Here is a 20162-nt window from a genome sequence, read left to right as displayed (position 1 = left end):
TTTTAGGATATTTTGGCAATTATTGATTTGATTTAAGGATAATATTCTAAAATGAAACATTTATACTTTTGCGTGCCAACTCTTCCTTCTTTGGTGATCCGCCACAACAGTAACACGTAAGATCGTTTCCACTTCAGCACTTTCGTCCCCTTCCCCGCTCCATTTGCTGCTCATTTTTTTTCGTTGAAGCTCCACCGAAAGAAAACGAAAAAACAGAGAAAGACCTCCTTTTTCTCTTCCTCATCGTTTTCTCTTGAAGTTTCACAGCCATGACAGTACCTCCGACTCAAGGTACGTTGGTAGCTAGGTTCAGCTCAATCGTAGTTTCAGCTATTTGGTCAATTTTTGTTTCATTTAATTCGATTTCTTATTGCTTGTTTGAACGATCAGAAATGAAGGATCAAGCAAAAATATTTTGAACGAAACTCAGAAAACTGTAAAAGATCACTGCTTTGTGGCAGCTATATCTAATTTCTGATTGTTATGTATAAATTGACATAGAGATTAAGACTGGTTTTTTTTTAAAAAATTTTAAATTTTATATAAATTTCCTTTTTGGGTTTATTCCTTAAGTTCGTTTTAGAAATGAAGCCTCGTTCTTTGTACTTGAAGCTCCTCGTTGTTGATTTGGTTATTCTGCACTTGTTGTAAGCTACTCTATGGTTGTGATTTCCAATGGGTTAACTGTGGGTATTATTTTGCTGATGTCTTGCAGATGATGTTAACAAGAATGAGAGGACTAATTACTTCAATTCACCTGCAATGGATGTCTCACTTGCTTTTCCGCAAGCAACACCAGCATCTACCTTTCCTCCCTGCAGTAAGAATATTAGACTTATTAGTCCTTCACTGCACAAACATCTCTTATAAATAAATGTGTATATGTGAATGGAGAAATTCTCTCTTGTCAGTATGCTGACATGTTATGTGAATTTAGACAATTTATTAAATGGATTCTTGTTTGAATGTATGGAGTCCAGATTGAGTCTAACAACATAAGAAATTGGTATGTAAGACATGTTCATGTTTGCGGATAATATACATTGTAATTTATGCATGCATACATACACACGTACATCCATGTATGTCTTGATATTTCTGTTTCTGCATCCTAATTTATTTTCCCTACCTTGTTTCTTTCTGAATATTTTGTACACTTGAAGGCTTTAGTTGGTTGCCTGTTCCATTTGTAATTTGAAGTCAACTGGGTAGCTTCAGATATTAACTTCCATATTCTTATCTCTTGGCCTTAAATATTTACAGCTTCAGACTATTATCAATTTGATGATCTATTGACGCCTGAGGAGCAGGCTGTCAGATTGAGAGTAAGACAGTGTTTAGAGAAACACGTTGCTCCTATTATGGCAGAGGTATTCCTTTTCATTAAACTCCCATTTGGAGGTGTTTGTGTATTTTTACATTAATTCTAAAACACTTAGTATGCTATGATGATTTAATATACATGTACAGACAATGAAATAGATCTCGGAATTTTGTTTTTTCAGTATTGGGAGAAGGCAGAGTTTCCATTTCATGTTATTCCAAAGTTTGGTGCATTGCGTATTGCTGGTGGCACGATCAAGGTACTTGATACATATCTTAATAGTTATTTTTAAATCTTGAGTTTGACAATTGGGTGGATGGGCTGTTAAACTTGTTTTTGGCTTTCTTGCTCTCAGGGTTATGGGTGTCCTGGTCTTTCTATTACAGCAAGTGCTTTTGCTACAGCTGAAATTGCTAGAGTTGATGCAAGCTGTTCTACTTTCTTCCTAGTTCATTCCTCACTTGCAATGCTAACTATTGGTTAGAATTTGGATAATCTTCTACTTTTGAGTTTTTGTATTTTAAATTAACAACCCTTCACTCCACTAACTAGAACTAAATATTTTTTTCGTTACCTTTAAAACGGACACTTTTTATTTTCTTGTACCGAAATACCCCTAAAAGTTAACAAAAATCCAAAAAATCTGATTTCTTCCTTCTTTCATCCTTATCACTGTTGTGAAGAGAGAATCCCATTCTTATTGTTTCCCTGAAAAGAAAGGTAAGCATCATACCCATTTGATTGTGTTAAAATTTTAATTTAGATAGAGTTTGTGATCGAAAAATCTGGTGTTATATGGTGGAATTGAAATGGAAGACACAACTTCCTTTTAAAAAAAAAGGACATAACACCCAACATTTTAGCTCACTCAAATGGGCATGATGCTTTCTTTCTTTTCATGGTGATCGGCGAATGATGAGATTGAGTTCCTCTTTTTGTGACAGTGAGAATGGATTTCCAGCTCTCTTGCTGATTGTGAGAATGGTTTCTCCGTGCAAATGCAAGAATTAGTTTATCTCCCTTAGCAGCATAGAGAAGGAAGATTCTGAGTTTGATGTAGGAAGGAAGAAGTGACGGGAGTCAAGGTTTTTTCATGCTGGCCTTCAAAAGGAAGGAAGAAGAAGAATTTTGGTTGTATGTTTTTGCTTTTGGGGTATTTTTGGTCAAGGAATATGGAAAGTTAGTCAGATATATTACTCTTGAGTTAGGTTTGTTAGTGGGGTTGAAGAATGGTTATTTCTGGTGAAAGAAAAAGATCTAGACTTTTTGTTACATATTAGTTGTTGGAGTTTCTACCGATAAGTCATGACTTAATGTAACTTTTCTGGACTTCCAAGAATAGCATTATGTGGATCGGAGGCTCAAAAGCAGGAATATTTACCTTCCTTGGCTGAATTTAAAACTGTAGCCTGCTGGGTAAGATGCTCTATTATGAATATTTATATTTGATATCTTTTGTATGCTAATGTCAAGATCTCAAATCTTCTCGTCTGCATGTTAAAGGCTTTGACTGAGCCTGACTATGGAAGTGATGCAAGTGCCTTGAGAACAACAGCAACAAAGGTGGTTTCAACCTTCCCATCTGCTTCTTTATTTCTGTTAAATGGAAGTGTCATGTTTTTTGGTTTTTGTTGTCTTTTGGGTATCATGGCTATGATCTCATGCTATGTCACATTTCTTGTTTGTTTGGGGTCATCAGGTTGAAGGCGGTTGGATACTTGAGGGCCAAAAGCGCTGGATAGGGAATAGTACCTTTGCTGATGTATTGGTTATTTTTGCTAGGAATACAACAACAAATCAGATTAATGGGTAGGAAATATTACCTGTGCTGATGTATTGGTTATTTTTTCTAGGAATACAACAAAAAAAATCAGAGTAATGGGTATGTAAAACATAAAAATGTATGAAGTCTCGCTATGTGTTCGAAACTTGTTTGTTAAGCTTAAAATATGAATAATTTCTTTCTCATTATTTCTCCCATTGCATTGGTATTGAGATGCTTAGGACTCATGGAAAATTAGCGTGATGGTTTTCCATAGCAGCATCCTCATGTTGAATGTATTTGTTTTTTGTTTCCCTTCTGTTTCAGATATATAGTAAAGAAGAATGTCCCTGGACTGACAGCTACAAAAATAGAAAATAAAATTGGTTTGCGAATTGTTCAAAATGGAGATATTCTCTTAAAGAAAGTCTTTGTCCCTGATGAGGACAGGTTACCTGGTGTTAACTCTTTTCAGGATACTAGCAAGGTATGCTGCAACAAGAAGTGATTCTTCAAGTAGTTTATTTTGCTATGATCTCTCATTTTTCACACGTGTCAAAATGGCTCTATGAGTATTTATTGATTTAATGTTGCCTTAAACTACTGAAAACAGGTTCTTGCTGTTTCACGTGTCATGGTCGCCTGGCAACCTATTGGTTTATCTATGGGAGTCTATGATATGTGTCACAGGTAAAAGACATCCACCTATGCCTCTCTCATCTTCCATCAAGTGTACTTTCAAGTTTCCAGTGTTTCCTAGTCTGAGTTCTAAGTAATTGAAAGGTATCTGAAGGAGAGGAAACAATTTGGAGCCCCCCTTGCTGCTTTCCAAATCAACCAAGAGAAACTTGTTCGTATGCTGGGTAATGTTCAAGCTATGGTACTTATAGGTTGGCGCCTCTGTAAGTTGTATGAGAAGGGTAAAATGACTCCAGGCCACGCTAGCTTGGGGAAGGTAAGACAAATGACGTCCTGATGCATTTGGTTATCTTGTTGCTTATCCGTTCTGTAATGAACTTTTGTAATTTTCAGGCATGGATTACTCTGAGGGCAAGGGAAACGGTTGCTCTAGGGAGGGAATTACTAGGCGGCAATGGAATTTTAGCTGATTTTCTTGTTGCAAAGGTTATCATACTCATTTCTCAATTAATAGTTTTTTATTTCAGAACCTAGAGTAGGATTGGATCATACTAGGATTTGATTAGTCGCATTTTCAAGCTAGGACTCAAAGGCAATGATAGGATTGACTTTAAATTCGCTCTCTATCAGATTGACTTTCATGCCTATTCCGTTGTCCTTATCTTTGTTGGTAAAAGAATAGGCAACGTTTGCTATCTATATTTTAAAGTACGAATCTTTGGTTCATGAGATTTCAAGCATGCAACTGGTTTTTGTTCTATATGCACACTTTTTATTCATTTCTGTCACCTTTTGAATGTTTTCCACTTTTGGGTCACTGTGCAGGCTTTCGGTGATTTGGAACCCATCTACACTTTCGAAGGCACTTATGACATCAACGCCCTGGTGACAGGTAGGGAAATCACCGGCATTGCCAGCTTCAAGCCAGCAGCATCAAGCCAACGAAGCCGCCTGTAGCTGTGAAGCTTCTCTGAATTTCCACAGCTCTCTGGACAACTTTGTTTAATAAGTAACAAGGTTGGCTGATGCCAAGGTGGTTTTAAATAAGAAACAATCATGAGACATGGAGTGAATACATCCATCGGCGACCACAACAAATAAATTTGCCTTATAAATTCTTCTTGTTGAACATTGTATTCTTATAGTTATGAAAGACACAATAAATCTTAGCAGAAACAAATCCCTAGTCACCAAACTAGAGTTTGCCCTGAATCTTTTGTAGACTTACACCTTGCATAGTTGTTAGAGCATCCACAGTGGGGGGTGTAAATTCGGGGGTGTAAAGCCACTTTTACATCCCCTTTACACCTCCGGGGGTGTAAATTCGTGGGTGTAGCCGTGGGTTCCAGCCTTTTATGTTGACTTTTCTTCATTTTTGTTCTCTTTTCTTGGGTGAGTCCCGCCTGCAAGGGATGTAAAAATGGATGTAAATATACATTTTATTTTACTTCTTCATGGTGGTGATGTATATTTACATACATTTACATCTCACCATTGGAGACGATTCCGATGATTCGGGGTGTATATTTAACATACACCCCCATATACACCCCCACTGTGGATGCTCTTATGTCTCACAATATCTTAGGGAGTAGTAAGGCGGAAGCGCGCTTCGCCATAAGTTCGAGTGACATGTTTTGCGATGCAATCAACATGGTGTTCTCATCTTTTCACCAAAATGACATAAATTAATAGTACTTTTTGAAACTTAAGCTTAAAGCTTGCCGAAACAGGGACAATGGAAAGCTTGCACAGGCGTTGTATCGTATGGACCAAAAGCTCTGATGACCCTAACTGAAGCAAATTCGCACGAAAAGTCGTTGGTTTGGTTGGGTTTTTGGAAAATAAGGCTTAAGGGGTAGCTGAACGTCACAAGCAGTTGCAACTAGCATCTTTGATTACAACTTCTAAAGTGTCTTCTTCTCCCCATCAATAGAGCCGTTGGGCACGCAGTTCTCAAAAATACCAGAAAAAGAAAATAAAAAACAAAGTGTATATAATTCAACTCCAAATCACCATGATTATATTCCATTTAGCTAAATCACAGATTAAGCAACATTAAGCCTCACCTTAAACAATTGCAATGGTACTAATTAACCCACCATTACTTTTTCTTCAAAAATAACAAACTCCATTTCCTAATTAACGATACACTTTCCCTTTCCTTTTTTTACCAATTACCAATTGGGCTCCTACCACCACCACCGCCATTCAATTCCCTCTGTTTGTTGGCGTCTCGCTCCAAACCCAAACTCCTAATCTTCAGCTGAAACTGCGCCACCGCCGCCAAAAACCTCACCGCCTGAGCCGAGTTCAGCATATCCACCAGCTTCGTCGCCATCGTCGTTCTCAGCAAGTTCGAATTCGCCAGCACAGACTCCAATGCCGATTTCAACTCGTCGATCGCCACGTCCTCCTCCACGATCTCGCCGTTCGCGAACTTCCCGTATCGCCGCGCCACATCCACCAGCGGCGGCGCCGCCACGCTCTCGTGAATCTTTGCCAGCTTGTCGTTGAGCGCGCGCTCCTCCACCCGGGTCTCCTCCATCAGCCGGGACATCCTGACCCGCTGCCCGTCGCTCAAATCGGGCACCGACTCGGTCAGGAGCCGGAATGCGAGACCCGGTTTGTACCCGGCGATCCAAAGCAGGGACCTTTCGAGCGAAGTGAACCACGGGGGAGAAAACACTAGGAAAACATCGCGCTGGGCAATCCTCGATTTTTCGTCATAGTACTGCTGATAATGAAGAAGAACCCGAGACACCAAATCTCTGAGGTCTTCGTCTCGGGCTTCATTGATTCGTTGTTGGGCCGAGAGAAGTTCGTCTAAGAAATGTTCTTGGCGAACCAGCCAGGCTTCAAAGAATTCCCCGAATATGTTTGATATTGAGCCGCTGTCGGACCTGTTAGTCATAGAAAAGAAAAGACCAAAACAGGGAAGGTGGGTTGGTTGTGTGGGATTTTAAGACAAGGAAGAAGAGAACAGAGAGAAGGGAATGTTTAAATAGGAGCTGGGATTTCAAAGGTGGAATGTAAAGTTTGGGTCTTTAGCTGTATTTCGCTTTGTGGGCAAGTAATGGTAATGGTAATGGAGGATACTTCGAGAGCAAGGTTTATGCATTTGGTTTTGTGGACAGAGACAGGGGACTGGGTTGAGCCCTTTCTAAGAGACGCGTGTGAACATGGACGCCATTATAGAAGAGAGATTTTAGGACTGCGTGTGACAAGTGAGTGGAGTGTGATATTAAACGGTGGCTTTCAATTCAGCCACTAAAAAAGACACCGACCGACTGATGAGAAAGAGAGAGAGGATGATCTCGGTGGGTTTTGTCGTTTAGTGTATTCAGAGAGGGGCGAAGAACAAGTGCAGAAGAGGAAAGGGAAGGGAAAAGGCTCAAAAGAGGCTTGTGATTATGAATTGTGATTCTTTGTTCATCGCATGTGTTTTTGTCAGAGGCAGCTTTGATTTGACAAGAAAGGAAGGGGCTGAAGGGTTGAAGGGCTCAAGGGTTGGAGTGGGGTTGGTTTTGTTTGATGCGAAATGAAATGAATGGCTTCAATTCAAGGCTCAAGGCAGAAATGTCGCTCGGCTGCTGCCATGGATAGATAATTGGCTGAGGGGGCAACACGTCTCAAGGCCGCAAAGTGGAGAGATTGTGTGAAGACAAGTCATCTTTTTTGGAAGAAAAAAATTAAGTCATCGTTTTTGGGGAGTTAAAAACCCTCAAGGGAAGGACGCCTTTCCAACAGACAAATGTTTTTTTATGCAACTTAATGGCCAAGGAAGGGAGGGGGGCAAAGTACCAAAAAAGAGGTTGAAGGATGCTTAGGCAGGGTGTGTGTGTGTGTATATTGATGGGACAAAATAAATAAAGGGGGCAGTTCCAAGTGATTTTGCATGCAATGAAGTTGAGGGCCAGGTGGCAGTTGGCTTGACTTTTAATGACGAGAAATTGGCTGTAGGATGAGAATTTGAGCAAAAAGCTGCTTAATTGGTCTTTGTTTTGCTACTTGTTTACGTGTACCAATTGATGGGGGTGGTGATATTTTAGGAGAAGCTTGTTTTGCCAATTGGCCATGTTGATCAGCCAGCGCTAAGTGGTGGCTACTACATGGCTAGGAATTTCCAACGAGGTTTAGACTTGTAACCTTCTGTAACATCAACACAAATAGACTGATCACTAAATTGCATCTGAACAAAAATTACATCTCAGCTTTATGGAACCACCAATCAACAAAAACCCATTTCACAGCTTCGGTTTAAAGAAAAAAGAAAGAAAGAAAGAAAGGCCAAGTTCATCTATGGAATTTGAAATCACATATGGAATGGGGATTAACCGAAGCTTTTAGATTCCCAAGTACACAAATTACGCGTGAGAATTACACATGTCAAAAATTCCTTAACTAGACTTGATACAGATAGCGTGAAGGTTTGATCATGGAAACATATCCAACATACAACCAAGACAACCCATCGCAGCGGTCAAACATGAAGAAATACAAGCAGTAAGAAGCACATTTCCTAAGCAAAAGCGCCTTATAGCAATATAGGCTAGCCTCAATGTCGAACAAAACAGAGTGTTTTCACGAAGCTAAGCAAAACTTGCCCTGCTAATGATCATCTTTTCTTGAAACCATACTTTTTCCGTTCGTAGAAAAGATCTGTTTTGGCACTTCCCAGATTCACAATTTTCGGACACCCATCTCTATCTTTCTCCTGCTGAGTACACTCTTTGCAGTAATAAGCATCAGAAATTCCAACCCCTCCGCAGATAACACACCTTCCCTGGAAGGATCCATAGTTGCACTCATCACAGACCCGAACAAGTGTGCATGGACGCACATAAGAGTCGCAGATTACACACTTACCATCACATTTTTCACACAACCTTCCAATAGCTATTCCTGGTTGCTTCCGGCACATAATCAGATCAGGATGATGCTTTGCCATGTTCCTGCAACAAGACTATGCTAGTCCTACAATAGATGCACCCTGAATCATCCATGCATGGGTGTCAGTGATCTCCCAAAGAGAAGAGAACAAGCAGCAGCATTGCAGCTTATAAATCAACAAGATCAAAACTGAAATTGACTAGTGCAACTTGTTGACAAATGGGTTATAAAATCCACTAGATTTTGTGCCCAAGTTCAGATTATTAACAAAATCAATTGCAATGCTTATGATAATGATAGTTCCAAACAACATATTTCTTAATTAAACATGTTGACGCGCTAAAACCAACAAAGCATTCGTGTTTCGGTTATGTTCATCAATAAACTTCAAGCTGATTCCAAAAATCAAAAGTAACCCAATTTGCAAATCTGCATAATTTCAATAATCAACAGGGCAAGTAAAACAAAGAAAAAGAGATATCTGCTACAGTTCATGCCAAAGTGGTGGCATGCCAGAGTGTTCATATTCACAAGTCATGCAACCTATGGTGCAAATTAACATGGAAAATCAATCGACTATGATGATTTGCAAATTATTTTCTGTAGCAATACTCACTTATACAGAGAAACAAAAATAATTACAGTGGTTTAATTTCATAACATGAATTCATCACAGGGTAACAACTAACAGAGAATGTAGCTAAACCATGAAAATATTTCATTCACAGTCAAGGAAAAGCAGTTTATTGCCCCATCATTACAAAGGATGAACATGTCTCATTTTCTTTTGGTTGAATGTTTCTTTTTGGGTCTAAATTTTCTTTCAACTTAGGGGTGATTGTGATGTTTGCCTAATTCCCAATGTCAATTTTTTACAGAATGCAAAATTTGGGCTCAATAAGAGTGTAAACGAATCTACATAATTTGAACAGAACAGAACAACTCAAAGGGAATGCGGAAGATAATGAGATGTAGAAACATGGTAATCAAATGCGCATTTGGCCAGAACTTTTGAATATTAGTTGTATAAATCAAATTAAGCAGCAGTTTCTACAAACACGAAAACTAGAGATGGAGAACGAGAAGCAAAAGAAAAAACCATTCCTTACCGCAGCTGGAGAGGAGAGGACTGATGAGAGCGAGGATAGCTGGAGGGGATTCGGAGGAGGGGCTGTTACTGTTCGAGATGAGAACAGAAGCGGGGGATTGGCCCGATTCGGAATTGGAGTGGGGCACGGCTGACTGAGAGAACGGGAATAGGGTTTATGTTTTTTCGTTCCTCTTTCCTATCGAGTCTTTTATTTTTTCTGGTATATAAAGACAAAATAATGTTTAAAGCAATAAATAAAAAAGTATTTTGAGTGTTCAAACACTAATAAGTTAGTAAGTTAATTAACTATTCAGTTTGGCTTGCTTCACAATATAAGTAGAAGAGGCTCACCCCCCTCACCCCCCCCACTAATAAGTTAGCAATGGTGGTGGTGATCGCAACAATAGTGACGGTGGTGGTGGTAGTGGCAGTAGCGGTGGTGGTGTCCATGGCAAGGTGGTGGTCAGTGGCGGAGTCAGACTCAAGTACATATGAGGGGCTAATTAGAATAACTTTTCCATTTTTTTTCTAAATTATTACATAATTAGATGTTAAATGATTAATGAACTATATGGGGTTGGGAGGCCATGGCAACCTCAGGCATACACCTAGCTACGACCCTGGTTGTGGTAGTAGAGGTCATGATTATGGAGGTGGTGGCGATCATGGTGGTGGGGGTGGTGGCAATAGTAGTGGGATTGATGGTGAAATTTTACCTAGTTGTTTTAAAATTATTACCCTTTTGGAATTTTAGAAATTGACATCTACTTAGATGAATTTTAAAATTGTACTTATTGAGTAAATGTATTTGAATCTCAAATATACCACTTCTCCACCCTTCCCTAACCCATTTGAGCGTCAACTCATGTCCAAATGTATTGAGTAATTTAGCGGCTGCAAAGAGAAGTAGACCTGAACAAGTTTTGAAGTAACTTAAATTACGTTTAACCATAAACCGCTTGCAATCAACTTGTATATATATCTCATGAATTACAAGGTTTAAAACAACAGTAATATAGTAATACATTTTCCACCATTTTCCAAAACTATCCGTTTGAAGAAGTTCACAATGATGTAATTAAACAAGTCTGCACAAGCGAGGCCTAGAACAGAATTGCCTTCCATTAGCTTTCACCACTGCCGCTACTCCAGCAGTCACCCCAGCCCAAAGCACAGAAGACATAAATTGCTGCGCATTTCGCCCCGCTGCGAATAGGATGTAAATTTTTTCATGTCTTGGTGAACATAGAATAAAACTCGCACACATATGAGATCAAAGTTCCATTGTAATAAAGATTACAGACAGAAATAAAAGAACAGGAATACCTTGCTGGAGTGTTACAGATGTCAGCGTCAAACCTCCAATTAACAAAGCTGATGCCACCGGTAGATACTGCAATATTTGTACTTCCATTAAAACTTGACTATAAATTCAATAAGCCATCTTAAAAGTGGCAACAACAATCAAATGGCATGCAGGCCTCAGCTAATACACTCCTTCCTACTGTTTTTATGCTTTGGTAATTTAGTAAACAAAAGGAGAATCGAAGCATAAAATAAGGGGAAGAGTGCAAACAGACAAAATGAGAGTCTGAACATCGCTACCTTCACTGTAAAGTGATGAGTTAATATGAAGATGAAACGAAAAGATTTTCTTGTTATACTGAATGTTGCAGTTGCAGGACTTGAATAACAAATTGTAAAGAGCTGAAAATGGACAACAAAATTATTCGGGCACTAAAATTTCTCAGAAAGATTCCATATACTTACAGAAAAAGATTCAGTCTGGAATGGTGAACTATCCCTTCTAACTGTATAGCGGCCACTAATAAGATCCATAGCATCCTGAACACATTTGAAACTATTTAAGCAACTACGATTAACTAGCAGTTACTCTCTTCTATACAGAAGCGATATTCCATATTGAGAAAGATAGAGGCAGGCAGATTACCTGCCGAATGCCATCATGAAAATTATTCAAATAATATCTTGAAAGAGCACTCATCCCATCTTTCAGTATTCCTCCAAATGTCTGTTTTCCATATCTGCAGTAACGTGGTCCCAGTGTATGATACAAAAAGGATATACATAGTTACCATAATTCTTGAAAATTATAGTATAAGTTGAACGCACCTAACCAGGTCCCCTTTCAGGGCATAAGTCCCAGCATATTCGAGGCTTATCTCATCACCTTGCTCAGCCCACACTAAAGCAACAGAGTTCAGTATAAGGCTAAAAAATAACTACAGACATCGTCTGACTCATTATGGAATATGGGATATAATATAATAAGAATTCCATACATGCTCTAAATTTTTGATAATCTTCAGCAAACATAGAAATGCATTCAGAAGAATCAAGCACTCCAATCCTCTGCAACTGTTCATCTAGAGACTTCTGAGCCAAGTAACTCTGCATAATAAGATTTGGAGGAAGCAGTAAAAAATATTAAAGCTCCTTTTAATCATGGCCAGCACAAATCATGAAAAGCAATTACACTAGATAATTCTCGTATAAACCTGAGTAACATTCGTCCTATCAAGGCAATCAATGCAGTTAGATCTGACAATCCCTTTCTGCTCCTCCAGTACACTTCCTTTCGCATCTATGAGTAAGTATCTGCTCCGCTGGAATAGTAATGATTAAAAACAGTATTACAGAGAGCCAGCATACCTGGATATGGGCATAGTTAATTCAATCTGATATTACGCTTTCATTACCCTTGCTTTTCAAATTGCTCCGAGATTTGCTCATATAGAAGCTTTAGGTTTTCAAAGTTTGAGTTCCCACATACATGATGAAAGTCAAATGAAACGTATCTGCAATAAACACAAAAACTATTAAGTCAAAAACAAAATCTCAATTCCAGACGATAGATTATTTATAACAAGAAAAACAGACACATTAAGCTAGTGATATAATTAGTAGCCAATGGGTGAAGATAATGACAAAATGGAGGCTTGAATATGTAAACTGCAATCTTTAACAGAATAACAAAAAAGAAATCTACTTGAAGTGGGAGAGTGACTCAGTTGGGGATCAACATAATTACATACATAAAAGTGCAAATTGTCACCTCACATTTGGCAGATTTTGTGCTTCGGCAGAAAATGCCATGCTTAGTTGACCTTCATCACCATGCTACAGATAAAATAAATGGAAATTGGTATATAAACCGGAAACATATGAAACAACATAAATCTTGCATAACAGTTAAACTAAAAGGAGGTCAAACTTGTGTAGCACATATAACTAGAATTTAAAAATAAAAACAAGTAAAAAAACTGTCTTATTCAGCAAATCCCGGAGCCACAATGGTGATTATGTCTTACGAACAAAATTTGTAATCTTTTCAGCTGGCCAAATTCTTCCTCTTCACAGATATAGTAGCTTAACAGTGAAGCTAAATTAGTGTGGAAGATTTATTCTTTCAAAGTATAATGTAAAAGAGAAGAAATCCTTACTTTATCAGTTAGGTCTACAGCTATTATCTCTCCATATCTTTGGAAAAGATCAAAGAAATGGCGCTCCACAACATTTGACTGCAGATAGATGGGAAAATTCAAAACACAACTCTAACAAGGGAGCTGCACCATGAAGCCAGAAGAAAAGAGAAAGGAGGGGTGGAGTTGCATATTGGACAAAATTACCGTCTGCTCATGATCAATAACTTTAAGTCGTGGTTTATAGCTCAAGTCAACAATTTGCTCCCAAAGAAGTGGAATTGAACCTCGAATCTGAAAACATATGAAAAGGTATAATGCATGTTTTTTTTTTTAAGAAAAAGGAAATAAGTCTTCTCATATTAAATGATGACAATAAATGCTCAAAACCTCCTGTCTACTATCAATCTAAGGATTGATTGTGAAACAGCTTATGCCCGTTTAGAAAGTACTTTATCTAAAAGTGTCTAGATGCACAAAAATTGGAAATATGAATCCGTCCTTGTTAAACTATACATTTGTTCCACTCAAGTGAGGGCCAGTTCATAAAGATTAGAAAAGAAAAAAAAGTTCTACCATTATGATATTGCTCAGATCAACAAGGAGCACTGATTATACTTATCCAAAACGTTTCGTCCTCAGCCAACTTAGTTGATCATGTGTGTAATGAGCCCAAGATATAAGCTGAGGCCCTATTAAGCTTTGGAACATAATGTAAATGTACATATTCAGTTACAGAACTGCTAATACTATTCCCTAAGCACACAATTATTTTCTGAACCTCCAAATTGGGATTACCTGCAATAATGAGGACCTGAAACCTTCACACTCCACCAATTGCTCAGTTTCAATAAAATTAGCTACATCTCCTTCAAGGTTAGCTCCTCTTCTCCACATTCTTGTGCCTGGTGACCACATTATAGCATCTCATGCTTAGATTTTTTATAACTAGTTGACACAGACACAAAGACTACAAGAACAATCATCTCTATAAAATTGTACCTAGACGTCGGGTACATCTCCTTGAGAATATCGTAAGTGTGGCAGGTGAGTCTTTTAGCTTAAGCTGTGCAGCCTGGAAGCTTAAATGTAGGTTAAAGAAATACCATACCATTCCCCAATTGAATATATTACAAACCTAATTTCAGAATCTTCATCCCCCTTACAGGGGCGCACATATGCATGCAGAGAGAGAGAGAGAGAGAGAGAGAGAGAGAAATCTTAAGTAATAGACATAAGGAATCAGTAGCTTCAGGATATTTCCTTGTAGTAGAGGAATAATGAACCCATCAAGCTGCCATGAGAGAATAAATGTGAATCAGCGAAAAGTTTTCTGAGTTTGAAGAACTGACAACTTTTGGAAATGTCTTTGTAACCTTATACTCAATAAGTTCGTCCAAAAGATTTCTGTTCCAAACAAATCGAGGGTCAGCCTGGAAACAAAAACAAAATTAAAAGCTCAAACTCCTGACCAAGCAATTAGTAATTATAGATCATATTGTAAATGAGAAAAACATTTGACAGGGGCTAAAATAGCATAAGAAAAAGATTGGAAAATATCCATGAAAAGTAACATTTCTCTCCTCTATCTCCTTCTCTTTCTTCCGTCTCTTAAAATTCACTTCTTGGTTTATGACCAAGCATTTCCCCCTTCATCTCTGTTCTATCCCTTTCTCTTTTTTCTTCTATTCTTTCTAGTTTCCTTCTCTCAAAGCTCTCCTCTTGGTTCTATGCCAGCTAGCCTTTCTTTTCCCTTTTTTCCCTCTCACTTAGACAGAGTTGAGGATACCTGTAAACTAAACCCATGGCCTAATATCCATCACGTTACATATATGGGACAATAGCTTATATGCACCTGATATATCTGACATGGATTACTTCCAGGAAATAATCAGTTCAAGATAAACCAAATACTCCACGTTTCCAACTAACCTGCTTCCATATTGGTTTGGCCATCCATCCTTCCATTAACTTACGTCTTCTTTGAAAGCTGGTAGAAATTATCAAATATGTGTAATTAGCGTAAATTGACATGATACTTAACCAAAAAGAAGCAAAACTTACATGATACACGTCTGAATGTAATCACAGAATAATGACGAAAACAGCACCCTAACAGGTATGAAAACTTTTAAATTGTGTTTGAGCGCTAGGTATAAGAATTTACTTTAATGTAATATCTGTTTGGTAAGAAAAGTACAGCCCTGGAGTTGATTGGACTGTTTTCAACAGAGCCATGAAGTAAGCTTCATCCTTTTTCTGCACAAAGACATCAGAAGCTTTCAGACAAGACTCAAAACTTTAAAAATCCCAAGAGACGCTCAAATTAGCTTTGTATTATCAATTAAAAGAAGTAATAATAAAAAAACTTCACCTCTTGAAGAGTTGAATTCTTCAAAACCTCATTGCAGGACAGAAACTTCATAGAGGTTACTCGGTAAACAGGGAAGCCAAGAAAGGCCCCAACTTCGGTCCTCGAAGTTATTACAAGTACATAATTTCCTGCACCAAAAACATGAATTATTCAAAGAAACATCATTGCATCTAAATAGCTCAAGCTGAAACTCAAGATGCAAGTTTTCAAAACAAAATCCAATACACAAAATCTGCCAAGCAATTAACTACCTGCAAGCAATCTGATGGTTCCCGCCACACCATATATCGTAGAGGTTTTGGTTGGTCTTGCAGAAGAAGAAGAAGAATCACCTTATAATAATAAACAACAAGCACATAACTTCAGAAAAATAAGACAAAATTGAAATTCCATCAACAAAGCTAAAAAATTTATACCATTAAGTGGTTCAATGGTCCCGTCACGGCGGTCGATGGAGAAGCCTTGATCTGGAGCCTCGACGGATTTGATCACGAACTTGTCCTGAAACTCCTGCAATTCTAACTGCTCGTAGAGCTTGAATTTACCGCTAGAACAAGATTCACCGTCCATTTCCGCGAACACTAACTCTAGAATTATCGTTCTATATTGATCGAAGAAGAAAATGGTGGTTGCCAATTTGGAAATATCCAATTGACTGACTCCTCCCTCTGTTACGGGCTTCAGCTGATAACCAATGTCGAAGACGATGAAATGTATTTAAAGACGTTATTACCCCTAATGACTTTTAGATTGTTCAGGGATTTGGAGACAAATGAGGGAACAAAATCATAATTTTGTAATTTACCGTCTGTGAGCCGTGAGAGCAGGGGCAGCTGTGAGAGATGCTTGGTTTGCTCCGTTTCTGCAAGAGCAATGATTCTCTACGTACAACTGTACCGTAATCAGTTAGAACAGATAAAATCGAACTCGAGGTGACAGGAGTGGATGACGTGGCAACATCTGTGTCGCGTCCGAAGAGTCAGTGCGCTGAAAATGAAAGATATATATTATTGTGTCAAGCAAAAACACTTTGCATTGCGTACACGTACTCTGAACCTTTTTCCTTTTTGTGGGTTGGGTAAAACTTGGAAACATGAGTTGGACCGCCTATGGTAATATTTAAAGAGTACCGCCGGACGGCTATACTCCTTTAATGTATTATTATATTTATGTTTAAGGCATATAGCCGCACGATTATACTGAGGTTTTATATTTTATTTATTTATTTATATTATATTTACTGGCAAGCGAAGTCATCTCGACGATGTAGCACTCTACTAATACCATAATCTTTAGTCGGAATTTTGTGTCTAGAAAGGAAAAGTTTTATAAGGGCTTACACCTCAGCTTATTGACGGCCCGCCCAATGTCAGGATTCAGGTTGATTTTTATATTTAAGGGGTATAGCCGCATGGCTATACTGAGGTGCTTTTTTTTTTTTCCTTTTCAATTCTTTTTAATAAATAGTATTATAATTAAAGCGTACAGCCGCTCGGCTATACTTCTTAAATATATTAATAGCCGCTCGGCTATACGGAGGTCCCCGTTTTTATAAATTTTAAAAAAAAAATTAATCAATAGTATAGCCTCGCGGCTGGGGTCCTTTTTATAAAAAAAAAAATTCACTGATTTTTTGTTTATTGTAAGAGTAGTTTAAAGCATTATCCATTACTTGAGTCTCTATTGTCCCCTTTTTATTTTTTACTTTTTAAGAGTTATTATCCGTATGAAGAATTTAGTATTTTTCTGTTTAATACTCGTATTGTACACTTACGTATATATTTTTTTAATAATATTTATGTTTCCCCTATACGTCTTAAAGACTCAGTAAAATACACATTTTTTTAAAAGCAAACGTAAAATATGTACGTATTTTTCATATTTAATACATGTATTTTTTTTTACAAAATTTTCAATAATACAGAAAAAATTCACGTATTATACACCTAATTTTCACATATTATTGAATAAAAATAATATAAAATATTAAAATTTAAACAGAATCATTTCCCTTAGCATACGAACTGGCGTTGTTTCTACCATATACCAAATTCCATCAAATAAAATAATGAATCCTGGTGGCTCAGGAGTAAACATAAAACATCCAAATGTCACATTGCATTCTGTGCTAGTAGTAATAGGAAGATGTTTGATTGGAATTACGGAATGCATACCTATATCCCATCAAGATCTTCGGCAAGATGAGGTGAACCATGTTCTTATTGCTGTATTCCAAGGAATGAACGTTGCTGAAAACAGCCCTGAAGTCCGTCTTGCTGCAACAAGGGCTCTATGTAATGCCCTGGAGTTTGCACAGACCAACTTTAAAAATGAGATGGAACGGAATTACATCATGAAGATGGTCTGTGAGACGGCCTTGTCTAAGGAGGTAGATATTAGGCAGGCTGCTTTTGAGTGTCTTGCTTCAATTGCTTCAAGGTACTATGTGGTGCTTGAGCCTTATATGCAGGCTCTCTTTGAGCTTACGTCAAATGCTGTAAGGGGGGATGAAGAGGCCGTTGCCCTCCAAGCAATTGCATTTTGGAGCTCCATTTGTGATGAAGAAATAGAGCTTCAAGAATTTGGGAGTGGTGAGAGTGGGGACTCTGTGCCACATTCACGTTTTATAGAAAAAGCTCTGACGTCTCTAGTTCCAATGCTGCTGGAAACTTTGCTGAAACAGGAAGAAAATCTAGACCAAAATCACAACATTTGGAATATTGCGATGGCTGGCAGGACATGCCTAAAACTTGTTGCCAGGACTGTTGGGGATGCCATTCTACCCCTTGTGATGCCATTTGTGGAGGCTAACATAGCGAAGCCAGATTGGCACTGTCGCGAGGCAGCCGCATTCGCATTTGGCTCAATCATTGAAGGCCCAACCACTGAGCAGCTATCTGGTCTGGTCCATGCAGGTTTAGATTTCCTGCTAACATTAATGAAGGATGAAAACAACCATGTCAAAGACACTACTGCTTGGACTCTCAGTTGTATATTTGAGCTTTTGCACCATCCTGCTCGGGGATTTTCTGTGATTTCTGCTGATAACCTTCCAAGGGTGGTGAGAGTATTGTTGGAAGGCACGACGGATGCTCCAAATGTTGCAGAGAAGGTCTGTTGCGCCATTTATCACCTTTGCCAAGGGTATGAGGAAGCAGGAACCTCTTCCTCTCTCTTTACTCCATATGTCCCAGCCATCATTGAATGTCTTCTTTCCACTGCTAGTCGTCCAGATGGGAATGATTCTAGATTGAGGTCTATTGCATGTAAATCAGTGAATGCGGTCGTAAGGTATTCCAATATTGTAGAAACATCACAAATTATAGTTCAGCTACTCCCTGTGATCATGAATAAGTTGAGTGAGACTTTGGAGCTTTGTATCATCAGATGACAAGGAAAAGCAAGGAGACTTGCTAGCTTCTTTTTGTGGTGTCTGATCGGTGCATATTTACATATCATTTTGTACCCTTCTAGCTTATGATTTGGTTATGTTTTTGAGTTAAACTTGTGCTTTTAATCCTTTTTGTGTTTATCTTTCAGTTCATTGAGCTTTAGGTAATAATGAGGGCTTTGGATAGTAAATGATGCAATCCATGCATGTTAGGGCCTAATTTGAATGAATGGATGAAGAGCTTAAAGACAAACTCAATTTTGGCTACAGTCCCCTGCCAGCCCAGTTTCGTAGGTCATATTGCAAGCTTTGTTTCAGCAACCTACATAGCTCGGATGAGGCCACATTCTTCATGAAAGTTGTTCCAATGGGTGTGTAATATAACATATCCAAAATTCAGCCCCATTGGATAAATATGGAGTCTGTTACCTAGCAAACACAGAGCCATGCTCAGGATGGATTTTATCAGCGCGCAAAATGAGTTAGCAATTTGTTTTGGCCTTAACTTCCTCCTCCGACCTTGGATTGGCCCAAATGATATATGGCTGGAAAGAAGACATTCTGAACTTCAAGTTTGAGTGCTTAAAGTCTTAATTTGCTTAAGGGAAGCCCAATTCGTAAGCCCTTGAAGTTGCTGGTCATGCTGACCTCAGGATGAGCTATTATTTCTGGTTGGAAGCTTGGTCATGGTGACATGAAGATGAGCTAGGGCTGCTGGTGGGATTTATTAGTGAAGTGCATCAACCATTTCAGATTTTATAATGGAAGTGTTGTATGCATTAGTGAAGTGCATCAACCATTTCAGATTTTATAAAACAAGTGTTGTATGCATTAGCCATACTTAATTCAGATTTTCAGCTTCCTTAGGCCTATATATAGTGAGGTTTCCCAAGCTTGTAAACACACCCCAAGGGGGGGAGCTCTCAAACACTTCTCTAGAGCTCCCTTCCCTTCTCTCCCTCAAATTCTCTTAGTTTCTCTTTCTAGTTTTCAATTGTTGTAATGAAATCTTTTGTGTTGAAATTTTCCTTAAGTTTTTCTTAGTTCCACTTTACTTTTCATTATGTAAATTCTTTTCTTTAGTCTCAAGTTTGATTAGTTTCCAAGTTTCAATTATGGTTCATGTTCTTATTCATTATGCTTATAAGTTAATATGCTAGTTTGAATGATTGATCACCATTAAGGCTTGCATGTTAGCTATCTTGGTTTGAATTAAGAGTATACACCATGCTTTAATTCGAATTGA

The 20162-nt window shown here is 38.3% G+C and overlaps 3 protein-coding genes and 2 pseudogenes across 4 annotated transcripts; 2 read left to right on the top strand and 3 right to left on the bottom strand.

Moving 5' to 3' along the window:
• The first annotated feature begins 76 nt into the window (after positions 1 to 76).
• Positions 77 to 4905, top strand: ACX4 (acyl-CoA oxidase 4). Its single transcript, XM_021974619.2, has 13 exons — positions 77 to 291; positions 716 to 820; positions 1264 to 1370; positions 1506 to 1583; positions 1680 to 1803; positions 2667 to 2740; positions 2828 to 2887; positions 3024 to 3133; positions 3414 to 3573; positions 3700 to 3776; positions 3870 to 4041; positions 4119 to 4211; positions 4551 to 4905. Exons 1-13 carry the CDS (start codon positions 270 to 272, stop codon positions 4680 to 4682), a joined length of 1314 nt encoding a protein of 437 aa, XP_021830311.1. The 5' UTR covers positions 77 to 269; the 3' UTR covers positions 4683 to 4905.
• An 815-nt stretch (positions 4906 to 5720) lies between these two features.
• LOC110770479 (protein ZW2 pseudogene) lies at positions 5721 to 7367 on the bottom strand (annotated as a pseudogene).
• A 657-nt stretch (positions 7368 to 8024) lies between these two features.
• On the bottom strand, positions 8025 to 9927 carry LOC110770480 (PHD finger-like domain-containing protein 5A). The gene is made up of 2 exons (XM_088254492.1): positions 9728 to 9927; positions 8025 to 8718 (listed from the first exon to the last, which is right to left on the bottom strand). The coding sequence occupies exon 2, from the start codon at positions 8674 to 8676 to the stop codon at positions 8344 to 8346; it is 333 nt and encodes a 110-aa protein (XP_088110618.1). The 5' UTR covers positions 8677 to 8718; positions 9728 to 9927; the 3' UTR covers positions 8025 to 8343.
• Positions 9928 to 10651: 724 nt separating this feature from the next.
• SAC8 (SAC domain-containing protein 8) lies at positions 10652 to 16447 on the bottom strand. 2 transcript variants are annotated; one of them, XM_088255270.1, is made up of 21 exons: positions 16331 to 16447; positions 15942 to 16209; positions 15777 to 15857; positions 15526 to 15653; positions 15319 to 15410; positions 15084 to 15141; positions 14528 to 14584; positions 14414 to 14445; positions 14154 to 14236; positions 13950 to 14056; positions 13359 to 13445; positions 13173 to 13250; positions 12785 to 12849; positions 12429 to 12527; positions 12228 to 12327; positions 12012 to 12120; positions 11842 to 11914; positions 11660 to 11753; positions 11479 to 11553; positions 11035 to 11101; positions 10652 to 10914 (listed from the first exon to the last, which is right to left on the bottom strand). In XM_088255270.1, the coding sequence occupies exons 2-21, from the start codon at positions 16093 to 16095 to the stop codon at positions 10787 to 10789; spliced, it is 1767 nt and encodes a 588-aa protein (XP_088111396.1). In that variant the 5' UTR covers positions 16096 to 16209; positions 16331 to 16447; the 3' UTR covers positions 10652 to 10786. The 2 variants fall into 2 exon arrangements, with proteins under 2 accessions (XP_088111396.1, XP_088111397.1); XM_088255271.1 differs by lacking the exon at positions 16331 to 16447 and having other exon boundaries at positions 15777 to 15832; positions 15942 to 16081.
• Positions 16448 to 17593: 1146 nt separating this feature from the next.
• On the top strand, positions 17594 to 18916 carry LOC110770495 (importin subunit beta-1 pseudogene; annotated as a pseudogene).
• Positions 18917 to 20162: the final 1246 nt, after the last annotated feature.

Source organism: Prunus avium, chromosome 6 (assembly GCF_965620075.1).
Source record: "Prunus avium chromosome 6, drPruAviu1.hap1.1, whole genome shotgun sequence".
NCBI lineage: Eukaryota > Viridiplantae > Streptophyta > Magnoliopsida > Rosales > Rosaceae > Prunus > Prunus avium.
Note: the sequence above shows the minus strand (reverse complement) of the source record. Positions and strands in the feature narration are given on the sequence as shown.